General features: G+C 56.5%; 1 protein-coding gene across 1 annotated transcript in view; it reads left to right on the forward strand.

Moving 5' to 3' along the window:
• The first annotated feature begins 1,356 nt into the window (after positions 1 to 1,356).
• NKAIN1 (sodium/potassium transporting ATPase interacting 1) overlaps positions 1,357 to 20,652 on the forward strand; it is a 39,887-nt gene continuing 20,591 nt past the window's right edge. Inside the window, exon 1 of the mRNA XM_064731655.1 lies at positions 1,357 to 1,726. Coding sequence (XP_064587725.1) covers positions 1,673 to 1,726 — 54 coding nt within the window. The 5' untranslated portion in view covers positions 1,357 to 1,672. The remainder of the gene's footprint in view (positions 1,727 to 20,652) is intronic.

Consider the following 20,652-nt stretch of genomic DNA (forward strand, 5'->3'; position numbering starts at 1 on the left):
TAACCCTCAGGAGCCTGGGACAGAACAGGATGAAGGTGCTGGACCTGTCCCAGGTGAAACCTGGGGATCCCAGAGCCAGGAGAGCTGGGAGGGATGGCCCAGCCATGGTGGGGTGTCCCAGCTCCACAGCTGGGATCCTTGGCAGCCTGCAGGGAGGTGTGGGATACTCAGGGCTGTTGGAGGTCACTGAGCCAGGCCAGGGGGGAATAAACCACGTCTGAGTCTGCTCCTGCTCCCAGAGCCCGGTTCAGAGCATCCCTCGAGGAGCCCGCTGCATCTTTGCCCTGTGTGTGTGTGAATGCACAAAAGCCAAGCGTTTCCTGCAGAGCCCCCTCCTTCAGCCTCAGCCTCCCCAAACGCCCCCGGGAGCACGGAACAGCCCCGGGGGGACAGAAATCCCCATCGTGGAGGATGAAGGAGAAGCTCCAGGTGTGGGAGGGATGAGCCCTGGCAAGCTTGGCTGGGCTTGGACCACACACACAAATGCAGCTTCATCCCCCGGATGCCGTGTGGATGCTCTGACACCTAAGGCAGTGAGGGGCGGGTTTAGGAGATGCCTCCTTCTGAACATCGGGCTGGGGATTAAGAAATCATGGAAATTAAAAGCAACAAACTGTTTCCAAGTGCTTCTGCCAGGCGGCATTTCAGCCAGAGGCTTCTAAAGCGCTGGGGAAGCAGCATGCCGGTGATTGCTCGCGCTCTGCGATGTCCCCGAAGGTGTGCTGTGAAAACAGAACAAAGGCGAGCGGGCGGGTGGCGGTGAGGGGCCGTGTCAGCCCTGTGTGCGCCCACCCCCTGCCCAGGCACTCTGCCCCGGCCCCAGCCGCGTGTGCCGAGCGGGCTCTGCGGAGCGGGGCTCTGCGGGGGGATGCGGGGCGCTCCCGCCGGGCTCGGCCATCTGTCCTCCCCGCAAGCGCAGCTGCTGCGCGGGCACGGCCACCCCGGGGGAGGCGGCGGGGTCCCCGTGCTGCGGGTCCAGGCGCCGCCCAAGGGCCGCAGGGCCGGGGGATGCGGGGGGGATGCGGGGGGATACGGGGGGGCACTCGCAGCCCTTCCCCAGGGTCTCACCCAGCCGCACCTGGCTCCGGAGGTGAAAAAAGAATTAATAACAAAAATCTGAGATTTAAAAGACAAGCGTGTCTTTCTGATGATTAAAGGATAAGCATAAGGCCAGGCGGCAGCCGCGGTGCGGCGGAGGGGCCGCGCTGCCCGCGCCCCCGGAGGCCGCCAAGGGCTCGGCGCGGCTCGGCGTGCCCGCCCGCCCCCCGCCCCGCCCGGCCGCGCCGCCCGCCGCGCCCCGCCGGCTGCCGCGTCCCGCCTTGTTCCGGCCGCGCCGCCCGGCCCCGCCCGCCCGGGGCGCGGAGCGCGGCTGTGCGGGAGACAATAGCGGAGCGCTCGGCTCCGCGCCGCGCCGGGCATGGGCGGCCAGGGCTGCGCGGCCCCGCGGCCCCCGCGCCGCCCCAGCGGGCTGTAGCGGGGCGGGGGGCGGAGGGAGAAGGGGGCGATGCCCCACGCCGAGCCCAGCCCGCCGCTGTGCTGAGCCGGCGGGGCTGGCTGAGCGGGACATGGTGCTGGAGCCCCCCGTGACGCTGCCCGGGTGGCCAAGGGGCGGCTGCTGAGGAGCTGGAGCGAGGCCACGGTGAGGGAGCCCCGAGGATCCGGCTGGGGAGCCATGGGGAGATGCAACGGGCGATGCACGCTGGTGGGATTCTGCTGCCTGCAGCTGGTAAGGCTCATCGGCATGCCGGGGGTGCTTTGTGCGAGATGCTGCCTGTCACCGCTCCCCACGCCGCCTCGGCGGTGACCTTGTGTTGGGACCAGCTCGGGGATGGCTCATCATCGCCCAAAAAAAAACCCACAGCAAAGGAAAAATGCTGATCTGAAAGACAGGCAGTGCCACCCTCATCTCCTGCCTCAAGCCGGCGCTGGCCGGGAGGTGGATGGGGACCCCTTCCCTGCGCTGTCAGTGCCCGAGGTTGCGTCTCCAGCAGGTGTGAGCTTTGTTCCCAACTGCAATCTCTTCCCTCCGAGTTCACTCCCGCCCGCGGTTTCCCATTCTGGTGACTCCACGGATGAATCTCGGGGTGCTGCTCCCCTGAGTCGGGGCGAGAGGGAAACTTGGAGCCGCCGGCAGCACTTTGGAAACTCCGCTGCTCCTGAGCGGGACCCACCTGCCCGCGGTGGGGCACGGGCTGTGGCAGCAAGGAGAAAGGGGAGGGTTGATTTTCACGGGATTGTGGGGTTGCATTTGTAAGGTTTCGTGACAATTCCGTGCCGCGCTTGCCGCCGCCCGCGAATCAATCTTCATCAGGCTGTGCCCGAGGAGCGGCGAAGGGAGCGCGGGGGGGATCCGGGGGGTTCTGCTCAAACCAGCGAGGTTGCGATTAATTATCCCGGCAGGGTGGTGCGTTAATGGAGAATCAGCCGCCTCCTGCTTGCCCCCGCGGCCGTGCCGGGCGAGGAGAGCAGGGAGGGACTGCTGAAATCTGTGGGGTCAGCTCGAGGTGTCCCCGGGGACGGGGGTGATGGATGGATGGATGGCACAGCGATGGAAACGGGCTCAGAGCCCGCTGGAGATGATGGTGGCATCCTGCTGACAGGCACTTTCTTCCCGGCTCTTGCTCATCCTTCATCCTCCGGAAGGCAGCGGGTGGGGAGGGGTCCCCGCGTTTGGATGGGGGTACACGAGGGGGGAATGGGGGAATGGAGAAGGTTTGAAGCCGGTGCTCAGCCCTGGGAACATCCCCAGGCTGGAGTCCCCCCATGGCCTCCGTGTCCCCAGCTGTCCCCTCGCTCTGGGCTGTGCAGTCTCGCTCGGCGTTTCGCTCACCTGATCCAGGATAAATCCAGCGGGGCTTTTCCAGGTGTGCAGGAGTTTCCTGGCTGTTGGTCACATTCCTTTTCACCACTGGGCTCCCAGGCAGGTTTGGTGGTGATTATTCCCCGAGATATCCCAAATCCGAGAGGTTTTAATCTGTTCATTTCAGGGAAGGCTGAATGGGTGCGAGCTCCTGGGCTGGGAGAGCAGCTCCTGCTCACACCCACAGGAACTTTGTGCTGCTAATTGGGGTCAGGCTGTCCCCTCCACCTTCCCCCCGTGTGTCCTGGTGCTGTTGGCATCCCCAAAGGCCCAATCCTTATCAGGGACCTTCCCCTTCCCTCTCCAGGCTCATCCTGACCCAGCTCATCCTTTGGGATGCTCCCCAGAGCTCCTTCCTGGGTTTGGAGGCAGCAGCTTCCACCCCCGCCATGGGGAGATCCCCCAGCCCTCAGCTCCTCACCCCAAGCTGAGGGGTCTGGGTGCCCACCCATGGCCCTGTGCTGAGCCAGCCCCAGGAGACTGGAGGTGGCAGTGCCACCCAGGTGTCCCCTGGGGTGACCAAGGCCACCCTGAGGTGACACAGCACCTGGGCCAGGCAGAGCTGAGGTTTGGGATGGAGCCTCAGGGAGGGGGGATGATCCCTGACCCCATCCCTGCTCCCCTCCCTTGCTCCACCCCAACATGGGGATGGCACGGCAGGCTCGTGTCCCCCCACCCAGCTGGCCCTGGCACCTGTCCTGGGCCCTCTGTCCTGTGGGTGGGGACAGCTGTGTCCCCAGTGTGCCCAGTCAGGGGGCTGGGCTCACACTGGTGTGTGTGGGGCTGCCCAGGGAGGGCACGGCTTAGCTGAGCCCCCTGGCCAGCCTGGGCCCTGCTGTCCCTGCAACAGCAGCGTGGTGACATCCTGAGGTGATGCCACCATTTCTGGCTGATCCTCCCTGCCCAGCCCAGGCACCTTCCCATGGCTCCCTGTGTGCCACTGTCACCTCCTGGGCACCTTCCCATGGCTCCCTGTGTGCCACTGCCACCTTCCCATGGCTCCCTGTGTGCCACTGGCACCTCACTGCCACCTTTCCATGGCCCTGTGTGCACTGTCACATCACTGCCACCTTCCCATGGCTCCCTCTGTGCCACTGTCACCCCCTGGGCACCTTCCCATGGCTCCCTGTGTGCCACTGGCACCTCATGGGCATCTCCCATGGCTCCCTGTGTGCCACTGCCACCTTCCCGTGATCCTTGTGTGCCACTGTCACCCTCCTGCCACCTTCCCATGGCTCCCTGTGTGCCACTGGCACCTCATGGGCATCTCCCATGGCTCCCTGTGTGCCACTGTGACCCCTTGGGCACCTTTCACACCCACCTGGGTCCCCGATATCCATGCCCTGCTCCCTCACCCCCTGGTCCCAGGGATGCTCTGGATGTCCCCAGGTGCAGGTGGCACTCACTGGGCACCAGGTCCCTGATCCAGAGGGGCCCTGCCCAGCCCTGCCTGCTCCAGCCCACCCCTGAGCCAGGTTGGGAAGCTCCTTTTGGGGCTGTGACACCACAGGAGCTGCTTTGGAGCACTCAAACACCCCCCAAGCTCCTTCCCCCCTGGCAGGGCCATGCTGTGAGTGCTGGCTGACCCCAGTCCTGGGGACAAGCAGCACGTGCCACATTTTGCCTCCATTTATGGCTTTTCCCTGAAAAATCCTCTTGCCAAACCCCCACCGGCCGTTGGGGAGGAGCCACCTGCAGATGTTGGTGATAATGAGGTGGGGTCAAACCCAAACCCCGGGGTTTTGCTGGTGTTCCCAGCAGCTGGGAGACACCAACCCCTCTCTGTGCCCCGCGTTTGTGGGATTCACCCTCGCTGTGGGAAATGGGAATGCTGAGGGGTGGGATGGGGCAGGGACCCGGGGTGGCGCTGCCCTGCTCGGGAGCCACAGCGTTTGTTCCTCTGCAGGGGTGGGGACAGCTGGGCTGCTCCTGGGGCTGGGCCAGCCCTGGGGACATGGTACCGGATATTGGGATATTTGGGACATTGGGATATTGGTGTATCAGGACATTAGGATATCAGGACATCAGGACATTGGGATATTGGGACATTGGGATATTGGATATTGGGACATTGGTACATTGGGATATCAGGACATTGGTATATGTGGACATTGGGGTATCAGGATATTGAAATATCAAGATATTGGGATATCGGGACATCAGGATATCAGGATATCAGGATGTTGGGATATTGGGATATTGGAATATCGAGATATTGGGATATTAGGACATTGGGATATTGGGATATCGGGACATCAGGATGTTGGGATATTAGGATATTGGAATATCGAGATATCAGGATATTGGGATATCAGGACACCAGGATACCAGAATATCGGGACATCAGGATGTCAGGATATGGGGACATCAGGATATCGGGACACCAGGATATCGGGACATGCACTGCTGGCAGCTGTCAGGCCAGCTCTGTCCAGCTGCTGTCCCATGTCCCTTGGCCACCCCGCTCCGTGCCCCGCGGCCGCGCTCAGGCGCTGGTCCGGGATGGTTTTCCTGGAGCTCCTTCTCCATCCCAGCCCGGCGACCCCAGCGCCCCCTCCGTGCTCAGCCCCGCAGCGGGACGGGGACAGGGACGCTCCGTGCTCCCCTCCGCCTGCCAGAGCCGGCACCGCTTCCAGCCGGGCTCCCGTTTCCTTCTTTGTTTCTCTCCTTCTCCTTTAATTGGCTGGAAAAGCAGGGCTGGCTTGGCACCTCCCGCCTGCCGGAGCCTGCCAGGCTGGCGGGGTGCGGTGCGGGGCCGTGCGGTGCCGTGCCATGCCATGCCATGCCATGCCATGCCATGCACCGTGCCATGCCATGCCCGGTCCCTGCGGGGGCCGCGGGTCCATCCCAGCCTCTCCCCGATCCGCGGGGTTCCGGGGATGACACCCCCGGCTCCAAGGCTGGAGAAGGATCAGGAGTTCTGCTTAACGAGGGATGGGTGGAGGGAGAGGATGATCCTTCATCCCTGGGTGTCACCCCTGTGCCACAGCGTGTCCCTCTGCACCCCTGTGGGCTCCGTGACCCTCCTGTCCCATTCCATCCTCCCTTCCTGCTCTGATTTCCCTGGTTTGGCCACGGTCGCTGGGAACCACCCTCCTCCCACCTCTGCCGGCATCTTTTGTCCTCGCCCGGCTCCGGGGCTGGCCCGGGCACCGCTGGGCTGGGGCAGCCCCGGCCGCATCCCCTCCCCCGGCAAGGGGGAAAGGAGCCCGGGCTGAACTCGGGCTGGAGGTTTTCAATTACACAATTAAATGCACAATTAGGTGTAATTACCAGCGCTCAGAAGGTGCGACTGTTCATAATGGGCTTGTAATCTACTGCCGCCGCTGTTTGTACTGCTCCGCTCCGCTCCCTGATGATTATGGAAAGCTTTCCCATTTGCATGGTTGCCATGGCAATGGGGGGATGGCGAGGGGAGCCCCCCGGTCCCCCGAGCCCCCTCGCTGCCCCACATCCCCTCTCCGTGATGGGGGCGCTGATACCCGCACCACTGTGGGGTCATGGAGGGATGAGGATGCTCCAGTGATCCAGAGGGTCCAGAGCCGGCCCCAAGGTGGGAAATGTGTCTGAAAAGCCTGAAAATCCCACCCCATCCCTTCACCTCCCCGGGTGAGCGCCCTGTGGGTGGCCGTGCAAAGGCATCAGCCAGCGCAGAGCTCCGTGTGGGTGGGAGAGCATCCTCCGGCACATCCACATTCCAGGCAGGGCTGTAAAGGTTTATTGACGTGTGTTTGGGAAGGCAGAGCCTCGCAGCTCGCAATTAAAACCGCGATTAAAGCGCCGTACGTCTAAATTTGCAGGACCAGCTAATGTGCACCCGAGAGGATTAACGAGGCTGCCTGAAGAACTCCCTAAATCATTCATGGCGGTTCTTAACAGAGCTGGCAGCGAGGGGGGCTGGAAAATAAATGTCTCAGGGGGCTGGGTTGTAGAGAAAATAAAGAGGATGAGGCTGAAACCAGCCTGGGCCGACAGTGGAACTGTCAGAGCCCGGGAAGGAAAGGTTGATGTGAGCAGAAAAGCCTGAAGCAGATGTGCTCATGGAGAGCTGGGAAATGTGTCTGGCCCAGCCAAACCTGGCTCTTGTTTCTCCTTGAGCTCCCAGCTCTGGCTGCTGGAAGGGGCTGAGCTGCCCCAGCAATGGTCTGGATGCTGATAAGGAATTTGATTTAATCCCAGGTGGCTCCTGTTAGGGAAAAAATTAGCGCTATGAAAAATCAATGGTGCTCATTTCAGCACTGGGCAGACGGAAGAGAAGGAATGAAATCATCACTGGAGAAAAGGTGTGGGATGAGGGGATGGTGCTGAGCAGAGCCTGGCATGGGAGAGTCCCCTGGAGGTGCATCCTGGGCAGCCCGAGGGGCAGGAGCTGTCCCATCCCAAAATCCATTGCCAAGCCATTGGGAGGGGGCTGGGGAGAGAAACCCCGGGATGGGAGATGTGGCCAAAGAGCCTCTGGAGAGGCTCAGGGTCTGTGGCTGCTCTGAGGGAAGATCACAGAACACTGAAATGCTTTGGATGGGAAAGGAACCTTAAATCCCCTCCAGTGCCACCCCTGCCATGGCAGGGACACCTCCCACTGTGCCAGGTGCTCCAGCCTGGCCTTGGGCACTGCCAGGGCTCCAGGGGCAGCCACAGCTGCTCTGGCAATTCCAGCCCAGCCCCTGCCCACCCTGCCAGGGAACAATTCCCAATATTCCACTTGAATCCATCCTCATTTAGTTTTAAATCATCTCCCCTTGAAGATTCCCAGAATTCCCAGAATCACTGGGTTGGAAGAGACCTTCAAGCTCATTGAGTCCAACCCAGCCCCAACCCCTCAACTCAACCCTGGCACCCAGTGCCACATCCAGGCTTTGTTAAACACCCCCAGGGATGGTGACTCCACCGCCTCCCTGGGCAGAACATTCCAGAAATTTATCACCCTTTCTGTGAAAAACCTTTTCCTAATATTCAATCATGATGGGGAGGTGGAAGAGATTCCCAGTCCCAACAGCCCTTAATGCAGGAGAAATGAGGCAAAGCGCATGGGTTTTGGGGAGAAATGGGGTTTTTCAGCTCTGAAGGTGATTAACCACAGCCAGAAATGAACTCTTTGTGTGTTGGCCTTTCTCTGCTGCCTTTGGCCAGTGCTTGCCCCAGGCTTTGGCCATGTTTGGAAGGACAACAGGGACATCCCCACACAGGTCACAGTGGCAGCACTGAGGGTGCTGAGCACCCTGGGTTGTTATCCAGCAGAGGTTGAGTTTGTTGGGGAATTCTCTGCTGGAGGATCCAGGAGCACCTGTGAACTGCTCATGCTGTTTTTTATTCATGGAATGCTCTCCCTGCCTGAGGCTCTGATGCCTTGGGAAGGCTGCCTTAGGACAGAGACTGGACGGAGTTAAAGAATAAAGCAGGGATTTATTAAAAGGATCTCCTCAATGGATCCACCTTGGGCAGCACAAGAGCCCAGCCAGGGCTGCACCCAAGATGAACCAAAATGGTCCCAAAATGCTCAACCAGTCATGGGGTCTCTCACTTTTATCAGTTCTGCTCCATTTGCACCTTGCAGTTCATTGTCCCATTCCAGTTTTAGCCCATGCAGTCCCACCCTGCTTGGTTTTCTCTCTCCAGCCCACGGTGTTTGTGCTCTTGGGGCTGAGATTTGGATCATTTGTCCTTGGTGCCCAGCTGGAGCAGGAACTGTTTTGTGTCCCTGCTCTGTGCACAGAGCTCAGCATCCCCTCATGTGAACCCAGACCCACACACTAAAGTAGAATCTGAAAAATAAAAAATCTAAACCTGAGGCATCAGCTCCCACCACTTTTTCCTTCTGCAGAGGTGCTCTTGGCTCCTCTCTGCTCAATTCCTCCAGAGATAAACCCCAGGGAACCCCTGGAAAATGGTTTGGGGCTCAACCAGCCCAAACTCCCTGTGCAGGAATTCAGTTCCCAAAGGGAAACCCACATGCCCCTCTGGGACACAGACCTGGCTCTGAGCTCCCTGCCCTGCCCCACAAAGGTGGCACAGGGTGGTTGGTCAGCTCAGAGGATGCTGGGATGGGAACCTATTGGATTGGTGGGGAATGCCCCGATGAAGGCAGGAATGATGAATCTGGCTCCATGTTCTCAGAAGGCTAATTTGTTATTTTGTTATACTGTATTATATTAAAGAATACTATACTATACTATACTATACTATACTAAAGAATACAGAAGGCTAAAAAGATAATAAATAAAAACTCGTGACTCTCTCCAGGGTCCCGACACAGCTTGGCCCTGCTTGGCCAAAGAGTGAAAACAACTCCCAGCAGAATCCAATGGAACAATCACCTGTGGGTAAACAATCTCCAAACACATTCCACATGAGCACAACACAGGAGAAGCAAATGAGATAAGAATTGTTTTCCTTTGTCTCTGAGGCTTCCCAGCTTCCCAGGAGAAAAATCCTGGGCAAAGGGATTTTTTCAGAGAATGTGAATGTCACAGTACCAGGACACCCTCCCAGCTTCGTGCCCATTCCCAGGGCTGGGAGGGGCTCTGTGTCCCACTGCAGGAACAGGATCCTGCTGGAACCAACTCCCCCCTGAGCCAGGAGCCCTTGGGGTGCTGCAGCCATTCCCTGGGGATCTCCCATCCTTTGGGAAAGGGGCAGGGATGGAAAACCCACAAATCCCTCACTCCTGCCTGCTTTAACAGCCTGCCCTGGGGTGCAGGGGGGTCTGTATCCATCTCTGCCAGCCTGGGTGAGCAGTGCTGGGGGTTGGAGCCTTCCCAGCCCCATCCCAGTGCTCCAGGCTGTGTCCCCACCCCTCCTGCTCCTGGAATGCCCCGGGATGTCCCTGTCCCTGTCCCCACTGCAGCCAGCGTGGCTGGGATTGATGATCACCGAGGGCTGAGTAGGGAGAGAACATTGTTCCCAAATCCTGGGGGATGCTTGGAGCACCTCAGAATGGCCCCCTTGGCACTGATTTTTCCCTTCCCCCCATTTGAAGGCAGCTATTTATTTCAATTTCCAAAATTCGGGTGTAACGGGCAGGAAAAGTGGGAATGCACGGCAGGCAGAGAGCAGCCCAGGCTGTGTTTAACCAGGACATTAAACCCCAAGAGGTTTTTAATAAGATTAATAACAGCTCCCATGTGCTTGGGGGAAATTCCCCCTGCTTTGGGTCTCATCTGTGGTAGAAGGAGATTTTGGGGAGGAAAAACAATGGCCCAAGTGGACCAGTGGGACAGGATGTGACCCCTCTGTCCCTGTTAGGTTACATTATTTAATAGAGGTTACATTGTTTAATTATTTAATGGGTGGGGAACGTTACATTATTTAATGGGTGTGGAGGATGAGAGGTGCTGTAGTGTAGGAGCTTTGGGGGTAGGATTCTGGGGCTGGACAGAGAGCAGAGATCTCTGCAGCCAGGGCTGGGAACTTGTGGGTTATTGCAAAGGGCCTGGGTGCAGGGCCCTGCTGGGAGCTGCCAGCCACAGCTCAGAGCAGGCCTGAGAGAAGAGAGGGGGTGAGAGGATGAGAGGGTGAGAGAGTAAAAAGGGTAAGACAGTAAGAGGGTAAGAGAGCAAAAGCATAAGAGAGCGAGGTTCCCATTCCAATACCATAAATCCTCTTCTGTGCTGAATATTCCCATTCTCACTAACCAATCTAGTCCAAGATACAAATCCTACAGCATTTCCATACAGCCTATAAGAATCATTACATTCCCACACTGGGTTACATTTTAAACCCTAAAAACTCCTCTTTGGGCCCTTCTGCCAAGCTGGCAGGGTCTGCTCTGAGCCTTGGGCCTGTCTGCAAGCAGAGGGGATTGTTTGATCCAAAGGGGATCACCTTCAGCTGGCCATGCCATTGTTTTCCAGTTGTTCAGTAACTGAGGGATCTCAAAGCTTGCTTTCATTTCAATCTCACTTAGAGTTTCCATACTCTCAAAATCTTTTGCCAGACAATCATTTTATAAGGCTTTCCTGTTTAATCTTCCCCAACATCACAGGACCTGCTTCGGGCAGCTGGTTCCCTACTCCCCCTCAGGGATCAGCCCCTGGCCCCTGCATGGAGCTGGGGCTCAGCACATCCCGGCAGCTCCATTGTTTGGGAAGCAGGAGCAGCAGGAAGGGATGGAGGGATGCAGGAGGGCACGGGGGGGTTTAGGGGTGCCTGGGTGTGAACACTGGGACCCCTGAGCTGAGCTGAGCTGGGAGCCCCCCAGAGGGGATTTCTCTCATCCTGGTGCCACCTCCTGGCTCTGTCCTGGCAGAGGGCACCGGTGCCCTGGGGGTGCTGGGGGAGGTCCTGGGGTACCCAGGGGCTGGCGGTGACAATGACACTGCAAAGCCACCGCCGCTGTGTCCTGTCACCCTTGTCGCCCTCCCTGCCCACACTGGGTCACAGCTGTGCTGTCACACGCAGGGGACACAGCCACACTCGGGGCTGCCCCGCTGCTCGGTTCACAAGCTAATTACCTTGATTAGGGCTAATTAGCACCCTGGGGCACTGTGGTCTCTTCCCACGGCTGGATCGATGGCGAGGCCCTTTCCCAGCAGGGAGGTGTGTCCGGGAACCCCGGGAATGTGGCACCGGGTGGATTTGCCTCCCCCGGCCTGGTCCTGGGGCAGGAAAATGTGGAACCTTCGGTGGATGGGACTGGGGATACCAAAGGGCCACTGGGGGTGGCCTCAGTGACTGTCCCAGTTTGGGAATTGGGGCTGCAGGGAGCGGTGGGAATGTCACTGGAATGGTGCCACACTGGTGCCACCCCTCAGGGACTCCTGGGTACAAACGCCGAGTGCGAAATGTCCCAGGGGAAGGGAGGAGAGGGAGCTCAGGGTGGGAGTGTGGGAGTGGAGGGTGCTGGGTCATGGGGAGGGTGCTCAGGTGGGAATCAGGGGTGCTTGGGTTGGGAATGGAGGGTTCTTGGGGTCAGGGTGGAAGATGTTTGAGGTGGGAATGGAGAATGCTCAGGGAATGGAGGATGCTTGAGGTGGTTGGGGTGAGCATGGAGGGTGCTTGGAACAGGAGCAGAGGGTACTTGGGATGAGTGAAGGGTGCTCTGGGTGATGCTCAGAGTGGGACTGGAGGGTTCTTGGAATGCAGGAGCTCCCGGGAGCCCCAGGGCAGCCCTGCCCGTGCTCTGATTCCGTGCAGGCACAGCCCGGATTAATGGTGGTGCTCAGGCACTGCCTGCAAGTGTCACACTGAGAGTCATTGTCCCACCCTCCTGGGCTCTGTCCCCCTCCTCTCCACCCCATGGATCTCAGGAGCGGTGGCAGCCGTGGCTGTGGGGTCCAGCTGGGTCCCCCCACCCTGATTTGTGTCCCCACCCTCGGGAAAGGACCCAGGTCCCCCCCGTGGGTGCAGAGCCGGGCTTAGGGTTGGCAGCTTCACACAAACCTTTGCAGGCTCAGATTTGTGTTTGCTCTGCTCTTCCCTGCCCTGCTTTGGCTCAGGAGCCATCCCCGTCCCTCTCACCCACTCTGGGGACACCTGGCATCTCCATCTGTGCCTGTGGGACCCCTCAGCTCGTGTCCCCTGCTGTCCCCTCCTCTGCTGCCACTTCCAGCCCGTCACCAGCGATGGCCAATTCTTCTCAGGCGGGTCCGTCCTTCCCTGGCCTTGTCTGCAGCCCCTGGCACCGGGGGTGGGGGCACAGCCAGGGCCATGGGATGGGCATGGGGGGCACAGGGCTGGCACCGAGCCCCCGTGGCCACAGCCAGGGCCCTGGGATGGGCATGGGGGGCACAGGGCTGGCACCGAGTCCCCATGGCCATGTGGGGACTGCTGGGGTGGTCACAAAGCAGCTGAGGGCTCTGAGGGTGCCCAGGGCTGGAGGTGACACTGGAGGTGGCACCTGTGGGTGGGAGGTGGCATCCCCTGATCATTGATTGAGTGTGTGATGGGCAGCGCTGGGGCCGTGGGTGGCACTGCCAGGCTTGGGTGGGGACACCCAGGGGACGATGCTGTGGGGTTGGGAGGCCCTGGGGCTGGGGGTCCCTGTGCCCACCCTGGCTGTGCCTCAATCCGCTCCAGCTCCCAGCCCTGCCACTGCCTGTGGTCACCTGGGGACACCCAGGATGTCCCCACATCCCCCTGGGAGGGACACAGGGCACAGTCTGGAGCGATGGGAATTTCAGGGCTGTGTTTTATTCCCTGTTTTGCTCCCTCCTGGGAATTTGCCTCGTGTCTCAGATTCACTGGCTCCCCCAGGGATTCCATTTAGCAGCACAGCCTGGTGCTGCTGTGACCAGGAAACACCCACAGGGAGTGGGTTATTAAACGTTTTATTTCTATTTTTTAGATCTTTTTTTCCCTCCCAGAGCTCAGCAGTTGTGGGGTGGTGGCCTGTGGAGAGGTGCAGGTCCCCCAGTCCCTCTGGGGGTGAGGATATCCCTGTCCCATTCCCACCCTCCCAGGGCTGCATCCCACCTGGATTCAGGCTGCTGGTCCTGGGGCTGAGCCTGGTCCAGCACCACCGGAGCTGAGGGTATCTGGGGAATTTGGGGTGACTTTAGGGTGTCTGGTGCTGTCAGGAGCTGTATTTAGGGATGCCCTCACCCATTTGGGGCTGGTTTATGCCCCATTGGTGCAGTTCCTCTCCACCACCCATCCAGAACATGGGTGCTGCCTCCAACTTTGGCACCCACAGGCCCCAACCCCAAAATTTTGAGTGCACCCACAGCAAGAATGACGATTTCCACCTCAAAATGTGGGGGCAAGTCCATCCCAGCAGCACCCACAGCCTGGACACTGGACATTGATGTTCCCACCACCTCTTGAGGTCCCCCTGTGGCTCCTTCCATGGGAATTGGTGCTCTGGGCTGTCCCCACGTCCCCCTGCCCCATCCCCTCCTCCATGAGGGGGATGCTGACCCCACTAATGACTCCAACCCCACTAATGACCCCAACCCACTAATGACCCCAACCCCCTAACGACCCCATCCCCCACCTCCCAGCAGCCCCAGGCCCCAATTATTTTGACTCCAGCCCCTCCCCCCGAAGGAGCTGTGTGGCTCAGGGTCCCTGGGTGGGTGGGTGGCACTTCCCAGACAAAGCACACCCGGCCCTAACAAAGGCCTTGAATTATACATGGGGTGAGGGCTCGCAATTAACACACCCTCATTAGCGGGGTCTGGGCCTTGGGGTTTCCCTAAATATTTTCATATGGAAAAACTCATCCCTGCCATGAGGGGGTTAATAGGGTGGGACAGCACCCATCACCCAGCTGGCAAAGCCGTGCCAGTGGAAAACCAGTTCTGGGGGAAAATCCCCATTATGGGACTGGCCCTGATGCAGGGGGATGGCTCACATCCCTGTAGGGCTCAGGATGTCACCTGTCACCACATCCCCGTGTCACATCTTGTCCTTCAGGGATGTAGAGGAGCAGGGGAAAGGCTCGGGATGGATCCAGCCCTGGAGCTGCTCATCCAGACCCCCACCCAAGAAAGGGGCTGGGAAATCCCATCCCAAACCCCTCCCGCAGGGTGGGGAGGGAAGGAGGGTGAAGCAATTAATAAAAGCAATTTTTACGGCTGTTTGAGGAGTCCCTAATGAGCTCCCGAGCTGCCGATGGCTGTGGTTAATGAGGAGCCGGGGCTGCGGCACCGCCCGGCACATCCTGCCCGGATAAACGGGAACGGGAGAGGGAATCCAGGGCACAGGGATCCTGGGATCCACAGTGAAGGGATAATTGGGATCTACAGCACAGGGATCCTGGGATCCACAGTGAAGTGATTGTGGGATCCACAGTGAAGGGATCATTGGGATCTACAGTGAGGGGATCCTGGGATCCACAGCACAGGGATTGTGTGATCCACAGTGAAGGGATTGTGGGATCCATGGCACGGGGATTGTGGGATCCGCAGTGAAGGGATCATTGGGATCTACAGCACAGGGATTGTGGGATTCACAGAAGGGATCATGGGATCCATGGCACAGGGATTGTGGGATCAACAGTGAAGGGATCCTGGGATTTACGGCACAAGGATCATGGGATCCACAGTTAAGGGATTGTGGGATCCACAGTGAAGGATCCTGGGATCCACAGAACAGATATCATTGGGATCTACAGTGAAGGGATTGTGGGATCCAATGTGAAGGGATCCACAGTGAAGGGATCCTGGAATCTACAGCGAAGGGATCATTGGGATCCACAGTGAAGGGATTGTGGGATCCACAGTGAAGGGTGCTGGGATCCACGGCACATGGATTCTGGGATCCATGGCACAGAGATCATGGAATCTACAGCACAGGGATTGTGGGATCAACAGTGAAGGCATCATTGGGATCTACACCACAGGGATCATTGGGTTCTACAGCAGAAGGGTCATTGGGATCAACAGCAGAGGTGTCAGTAGGATCAACAGCAAAGGGATCATTGGGATCAGCCCCACTGGCTCCTTCACTGAAGGAGTTACTCCAAACATTCCGGGTTTATTAGGATGGTACTTCCTTTTGGGTGCCTCTGCAGCTCCTGTAGTTTGGAAGCCCTGGGATGCAGGTGCAGGGGTGGTGGGAATGGTGGGATGCTCTGGTCCTGCCTGGAGCACAGTCCCACTGCCAGGGCAGAGAGGCTCCACCCTCACCCCTGGGAGCAGTGACAGGGATGGGGATGGGGGATTTCAGGAAGAATGTTGATGGGATTGTTATTGAATTCCTCAGTGGATATTGAGATGTCCTGGGCAGAGTTTTGCACTCCAAAAAGCTCCTTGTGGGCTCAGGAAACATCCCAGCCTCTTCCCTACCACCCACGTCTCCCACCTCCCATCATTCCCTTACAGCCCGTGGGAATTTCTGTCCCAGCACCTTCCCCTTACAGGGTGCTCATCCAGCCAGGAGGAGACCCCAAACCCTCCAGGTCCCATTACTCAATGGAGAATTAAGAATAAATCTCCAATTCTCCAAGAAATTCTCACCCATGGTGGGGGGTTGCTCCCATATTTAAGCCCAAGATCCCCCATATTTAAAATACAAATCCCCCAAATTTAAACCAAAGGTTTCCCATATTTAAGCCCAAACTCTCCCAAATTTAAGCCCCAATTTCCCCATATTTAAAATATAAATCCTCCAAATTTAAACCAAATGTTCCCCATATTTAAGCCCAAACTGTCCCATATTTACACCCCAAATTTCCCATATTTAAAATACAAATCCCCCAAATTTAAACTAAAGGTTTCCCATATTTAAGGCCAAACTCTCCTACATTTAAGCCGCAAATGTAAGCCCAAATTGTCTCAAATTTAAGCACAAAAATCCACCACATCCAAGACCAAGATCCCTTAATTCCAGCCCCAACCCCCCCAAGATTTTAGCCCAGGATGGGAGTGGGCAGTGCGGGTGATGCTCCCCACCCGAAGCCACGGGTGCCCGTGGGTTGTGGAATTACCCTGAGGAGAGGGAAACCCCATAAATCCATTTGGGTTTCCCATAAATCCCATTTATGCCGGCAGCTCCCACCTCGCCGTGCAGGCGAATCCCCCAGACCTGCGTGCTTTGATCCGGGGTTTTAAAGCTAAAAAATTGGATAAACGCTGCAAGAAACACCCACACCCTCCGGGCTGGGTGGGCGCACACGGGAACCACCTCCAGATGTCCGCTCATCCCTCCAGGATGTGGGAGCGTCCCCTCCTCCTTAAAACAATCCCAGAAAAAAAAAATAAAATAAAATCAATATTTTGGGAGCCGTTTCGCCTCCCCACCGGCTGCCGCCGGCTGCTCCTTTGGCGGCGCCAGCGCTCGCAGGGATTATTTTTGCTCCCCGGCTCATTAACGGGGTTGTTACCAGGCAGATTTCCTCAGCCCAGCTTCTCCTTCGCAGCCCGCGGGCCGTGGGAGGAGGGAATGCCGGTTTCCATAGCGATGCGCTTGGCTTTAATCAGGGCTCTTCCCTGCGAGAATTGATTACGGAAAGTGCCGCTAAATAAGTCAGTAAATTGGATTTTTTTTTTTGTAGATATATATTTTGTATATGTATATTTTCCTCTCCTCTATCGGATTATATTAACGGTGTCTTTGAGGTTTGGGGAAAATACCTCTGGCTTCTCCCAGATGTCAGGATAAAGAACAGAACGGGAGAATTAGCATGGAAATTGCCTGCGGCTTAATCCGTGTCCACCGCGGGCTGCTGGGGCATCTCCTCCGGCATCCATCCTGCCCCATCTTGCTGGGATTGGCAAATTTTTGGAGCACATTGTCCCATTCCTATGCTTTTCCCTGCCCAGTCCCCTCCCACGTCCAGCCCCAGCCTTTGTCTGTGTCTCATTCCCGGAATTTGTGATTTAGGGACTCAGGCTCCCCACATATCTCCAGGTTTCCCATCTTATTCCCCTTGGCTGTGCAGTGCCCCAAAGTTAAACCCAAGATTCCCAATGTGAGCCCAAGATTCCCCATATTTAAGCCCCAAATCCTCCAAATTTTAGCCCCAAATATAAGGACAAAACCCCCCAAATTTAAACCCAAGATTCCCAAATTTGAGCCCTAAATCCCTCAAATTTAAGCCCCAAATGTAAGCCCAAGATCCCCCAAATATAAGAACAAAATCCCCCAAAGTTATACCCAAGATTCCCAAATTTGAGCCCTAAATCCCCCATATTTAAGCCTAAGATCCCCCAAATTTAAGTCTCAAATCCCCCAAATTTAAGGAAAAAATACCCCAAAGTCAAACACAAGTTTCTCAAAATTGAGTCCAAGATCCCCCATATTTAAGCCCCAAATCCTCCAAATTTAAGCCCCAAATCTATCAAATGTAGGGACAAAATCCCCCAAATTTAAACCTAAGATTCCCAAAATTGAGCCCAAAATCCTCCATATTTAAGCCCAAGATCCCCCAAATTTAAGACTCAAATCCCCCAAATTTAAGGAAAAAATATCCCAAAGTTAAACTCAAGGTTCTCAAATTTGAGCCCAAGATCCCCATATTGAAGCCCCAAATCTCCCAAATTTAAGGACAAAAATCCTCTAAATTTAAGCCCAAGATTGCCCAAACATAAGGACAAAATCCCCCAAAGTTGAACCCAAGATTCCCAGATTTGAGTTCAAGATCCCCCATATTTAAGTTCCAAATCCCCCAAATTTAAGGAAAAAATACCCCAAAGTTAAACCCAAGATCTCCCAAATTTAAGCACAAAATCACCCAAAATTTAAACCCCAAATCCACCAGATCTAAAACCAAGATCCCCAAATCCAAACCCTAAACCCAGATTAAAGCACAAGCTGTCCTAAATCTTAGATCCCAAAATTAGGCCCCAGCCCCCTCTCCCCCAAATCTCAGCCAATGATTCCCCAAATTTCACCCCAAAACCTCTCAAATTTAAGCCCTAGTTTGCTCAGACCCAGGCCCAAGATCAGCCTGGTTTAAACCCACATTTCCCTACATTCATCCCCAATCCCACAGATTAAAACCCAACGTCCCCCAGGTTTCAGCCCTGAGTTATTCCCCATTTGTTTGTGGGGGATTTTAGGGATTTTTTCCTTCATTTTTAATTAATTCTCCACCTCTCAGTGGCTTCTGCTGGGACTCTCCAAGGGGATGCCTGGCTGAGATCCTGGATTAATCCCAATTTTCTTTATGGGGTTTGGGGGCCGATGTCCCTGGGGATGACAAATTGTGCAGGGCTGAGCCAGGGCTCAGGGATCCATGTGGGAGTGGGACAGGGATTTATTTATTTGGGATGGGATGGGATGGGATGCTATACAATGGGATACAGTGGGATACAATGGGACATGTGGGATGCATAGAATGGATGGAATGGGGTGGAATGGGATTGGCACGAATGGGATTGGGAATGGATGGGTGGTATGGGATACAATGGGATACAATGGGGTACAAGGGGATATGATGAGATGGGATGGGATATGTGGGATGCATATGTAGATGGAATGGGATTGGGAATGGGTGGCATAAAATGGGATACAATGGGATACAGTGGGATAAAATGGGATAAGATGGGATGGGGAGGGATGGGATGCATAGAATGGATGGAATGGGGCGGGATGGGATTGGCATGAATGGGATTGGGATGGGTGTGTGGTATGAGATACAGTGGGATAGAATGTGATACAGTTGGATGGGATAGGATGGGTTATGAGGGATGCATAGAATGGGTGAAATGGGATGGGATGGGATTGGGAATGGGTGGGTGGCATGGGATACGGTGGGATGGGATGGGATGGGATGGGATGGGATGGGATGGGATGGGATGGGATGTGTAAAATGGATGAGATACAATGCGATATGCAGGATGCATAGAATGGATGGAATGGGATGGGAAGGGATTGGCATGAATGGGATTGGCAATGGATGGGTGGTATGGGATAAAATGGGATGCAGTGGGGTACAGGGGGATACGACGAGATGGGATGGGATATGTGGGATGCATATGTGGATGGAATGGGATTGGGAATGGATGGGATAAAATGGGAAGGGTGAGATAGGATGGGATGGGAAGGGATGGGATGCATAGAATGGATGGAATGGGGTGGGATGGAATTGGCATGAATGGGATTGGGAATGGGTGGGTGGTATGGGATACGAGATACAATGGGATACAGTGGGATATGATGGAATACAATGGAATAAAATGGGGTACAGCGGGATACAATGGGATGGGATATGTGGGATCCATATATGGATGGAATGGGGTTGGGAATGGATGGAATACAATGGGATACAGTGGGATAAAATGGGATAAAATGGGAATGGTGGGAGAGGATGGGATGGTAAGAGATGGGATGGGATACATGAGATGCATAGAATGGATGGAATGGGGCAGAATGGGATTGGCGTGAATGGGATTGGGAATGGACGGGTGGTATGGGATACAGTGGGATACAGTGGGATATGTGGGATGGATGAAATATGATGGGATTAGCATGAATGGCATTGGGAATGGATGGGTGGTGTGGGATACAATGGGATACAATAGAATATGATGGGGTACGATGTGGTACAATGGGATAGGATGGGATGGGATGGGATGGATGGATGGATGGATGGATGGATGGATGGATGGATGGATGGATGGATGGCTGGCTGAGAGGACAGCAGGCTCTCTGGCCACCCCAGAGGTCCCAGCCTTGGTCCTACAGGTTTGGAGCAGCTCCCAGCTTGGTGTTCCAAAGGCACGGCCTTTCTCCAGGGCTGGAGCCCTGGGCCCTGCTGTGCCTCAGTTTCCCTGAGGACCTGCTCCATGGAGCTGCTCCCCATGGCCAGGAGAGCAGATGCTGAGCAGGAATCAGGCTGTTTTCCAGGGAAACTGAGGCATGGCAGGGCAGGCTGGGTCCAGCTGTGGTCACAGCCCCATGCCTCAGTTTCCCCCATGGCTATTCCCACTGCATTCCCCTCTCCGGGGACACTCCTGGCACCCTGTCACCCCCTCCCACAAGTGCCACCACCCCGTGTCCCCCCACCAGGGCACCCTGGGCTTGCCAAGGTCGCTGCAAGGTGATGCTGGGGGGATGCTGAGCTCCAGCCCGGGATGAACGGGAGCACCTTGGCTCCCTCCTGCGGGAGCAGCGGCAGCTCCCGAGGGGATGGATGGAGCAATTCCCAGCGGGAACATTCCCCTCCTGATGGCTGGGAGGGAAATTGAGCTGCTTCGATCGCCTCAGCTTTCCCTCGGCATGGAAAAGTTTCCTGGCTGGGAGGCAGGAGGGGAAAGGGATCTCAGGGCAGCGTTTGTGGGATGCTGCCAGCGGGAGCTGGGGCGTTGTGCTAAAGCTCAGTGAAATATAAATGTGATATCGTGTCAGAGTTAAGGAGATATTTTGTCAGAGGTAAATCGGTTAGAGCAGCCTGCTCCTGGGGAAATTGG

The sequence above is a fragment of the Zonotrichia leucophrys genome, chromosome 23 (assembly GCF_028769735.1).
Source record: "Zonotrichia leucophrys gambelii isolate GWCS_2022_RI chromosome 23, RI_Zleu_2.0, whole genome shotgun sequence".
NCBI classification, from domain to species: Eukaryota; Metazoa; Chordata; class Aves; order Passeriformes; family Passerellidae; genus Zonotrichia; species Zonotrichia leucophrys.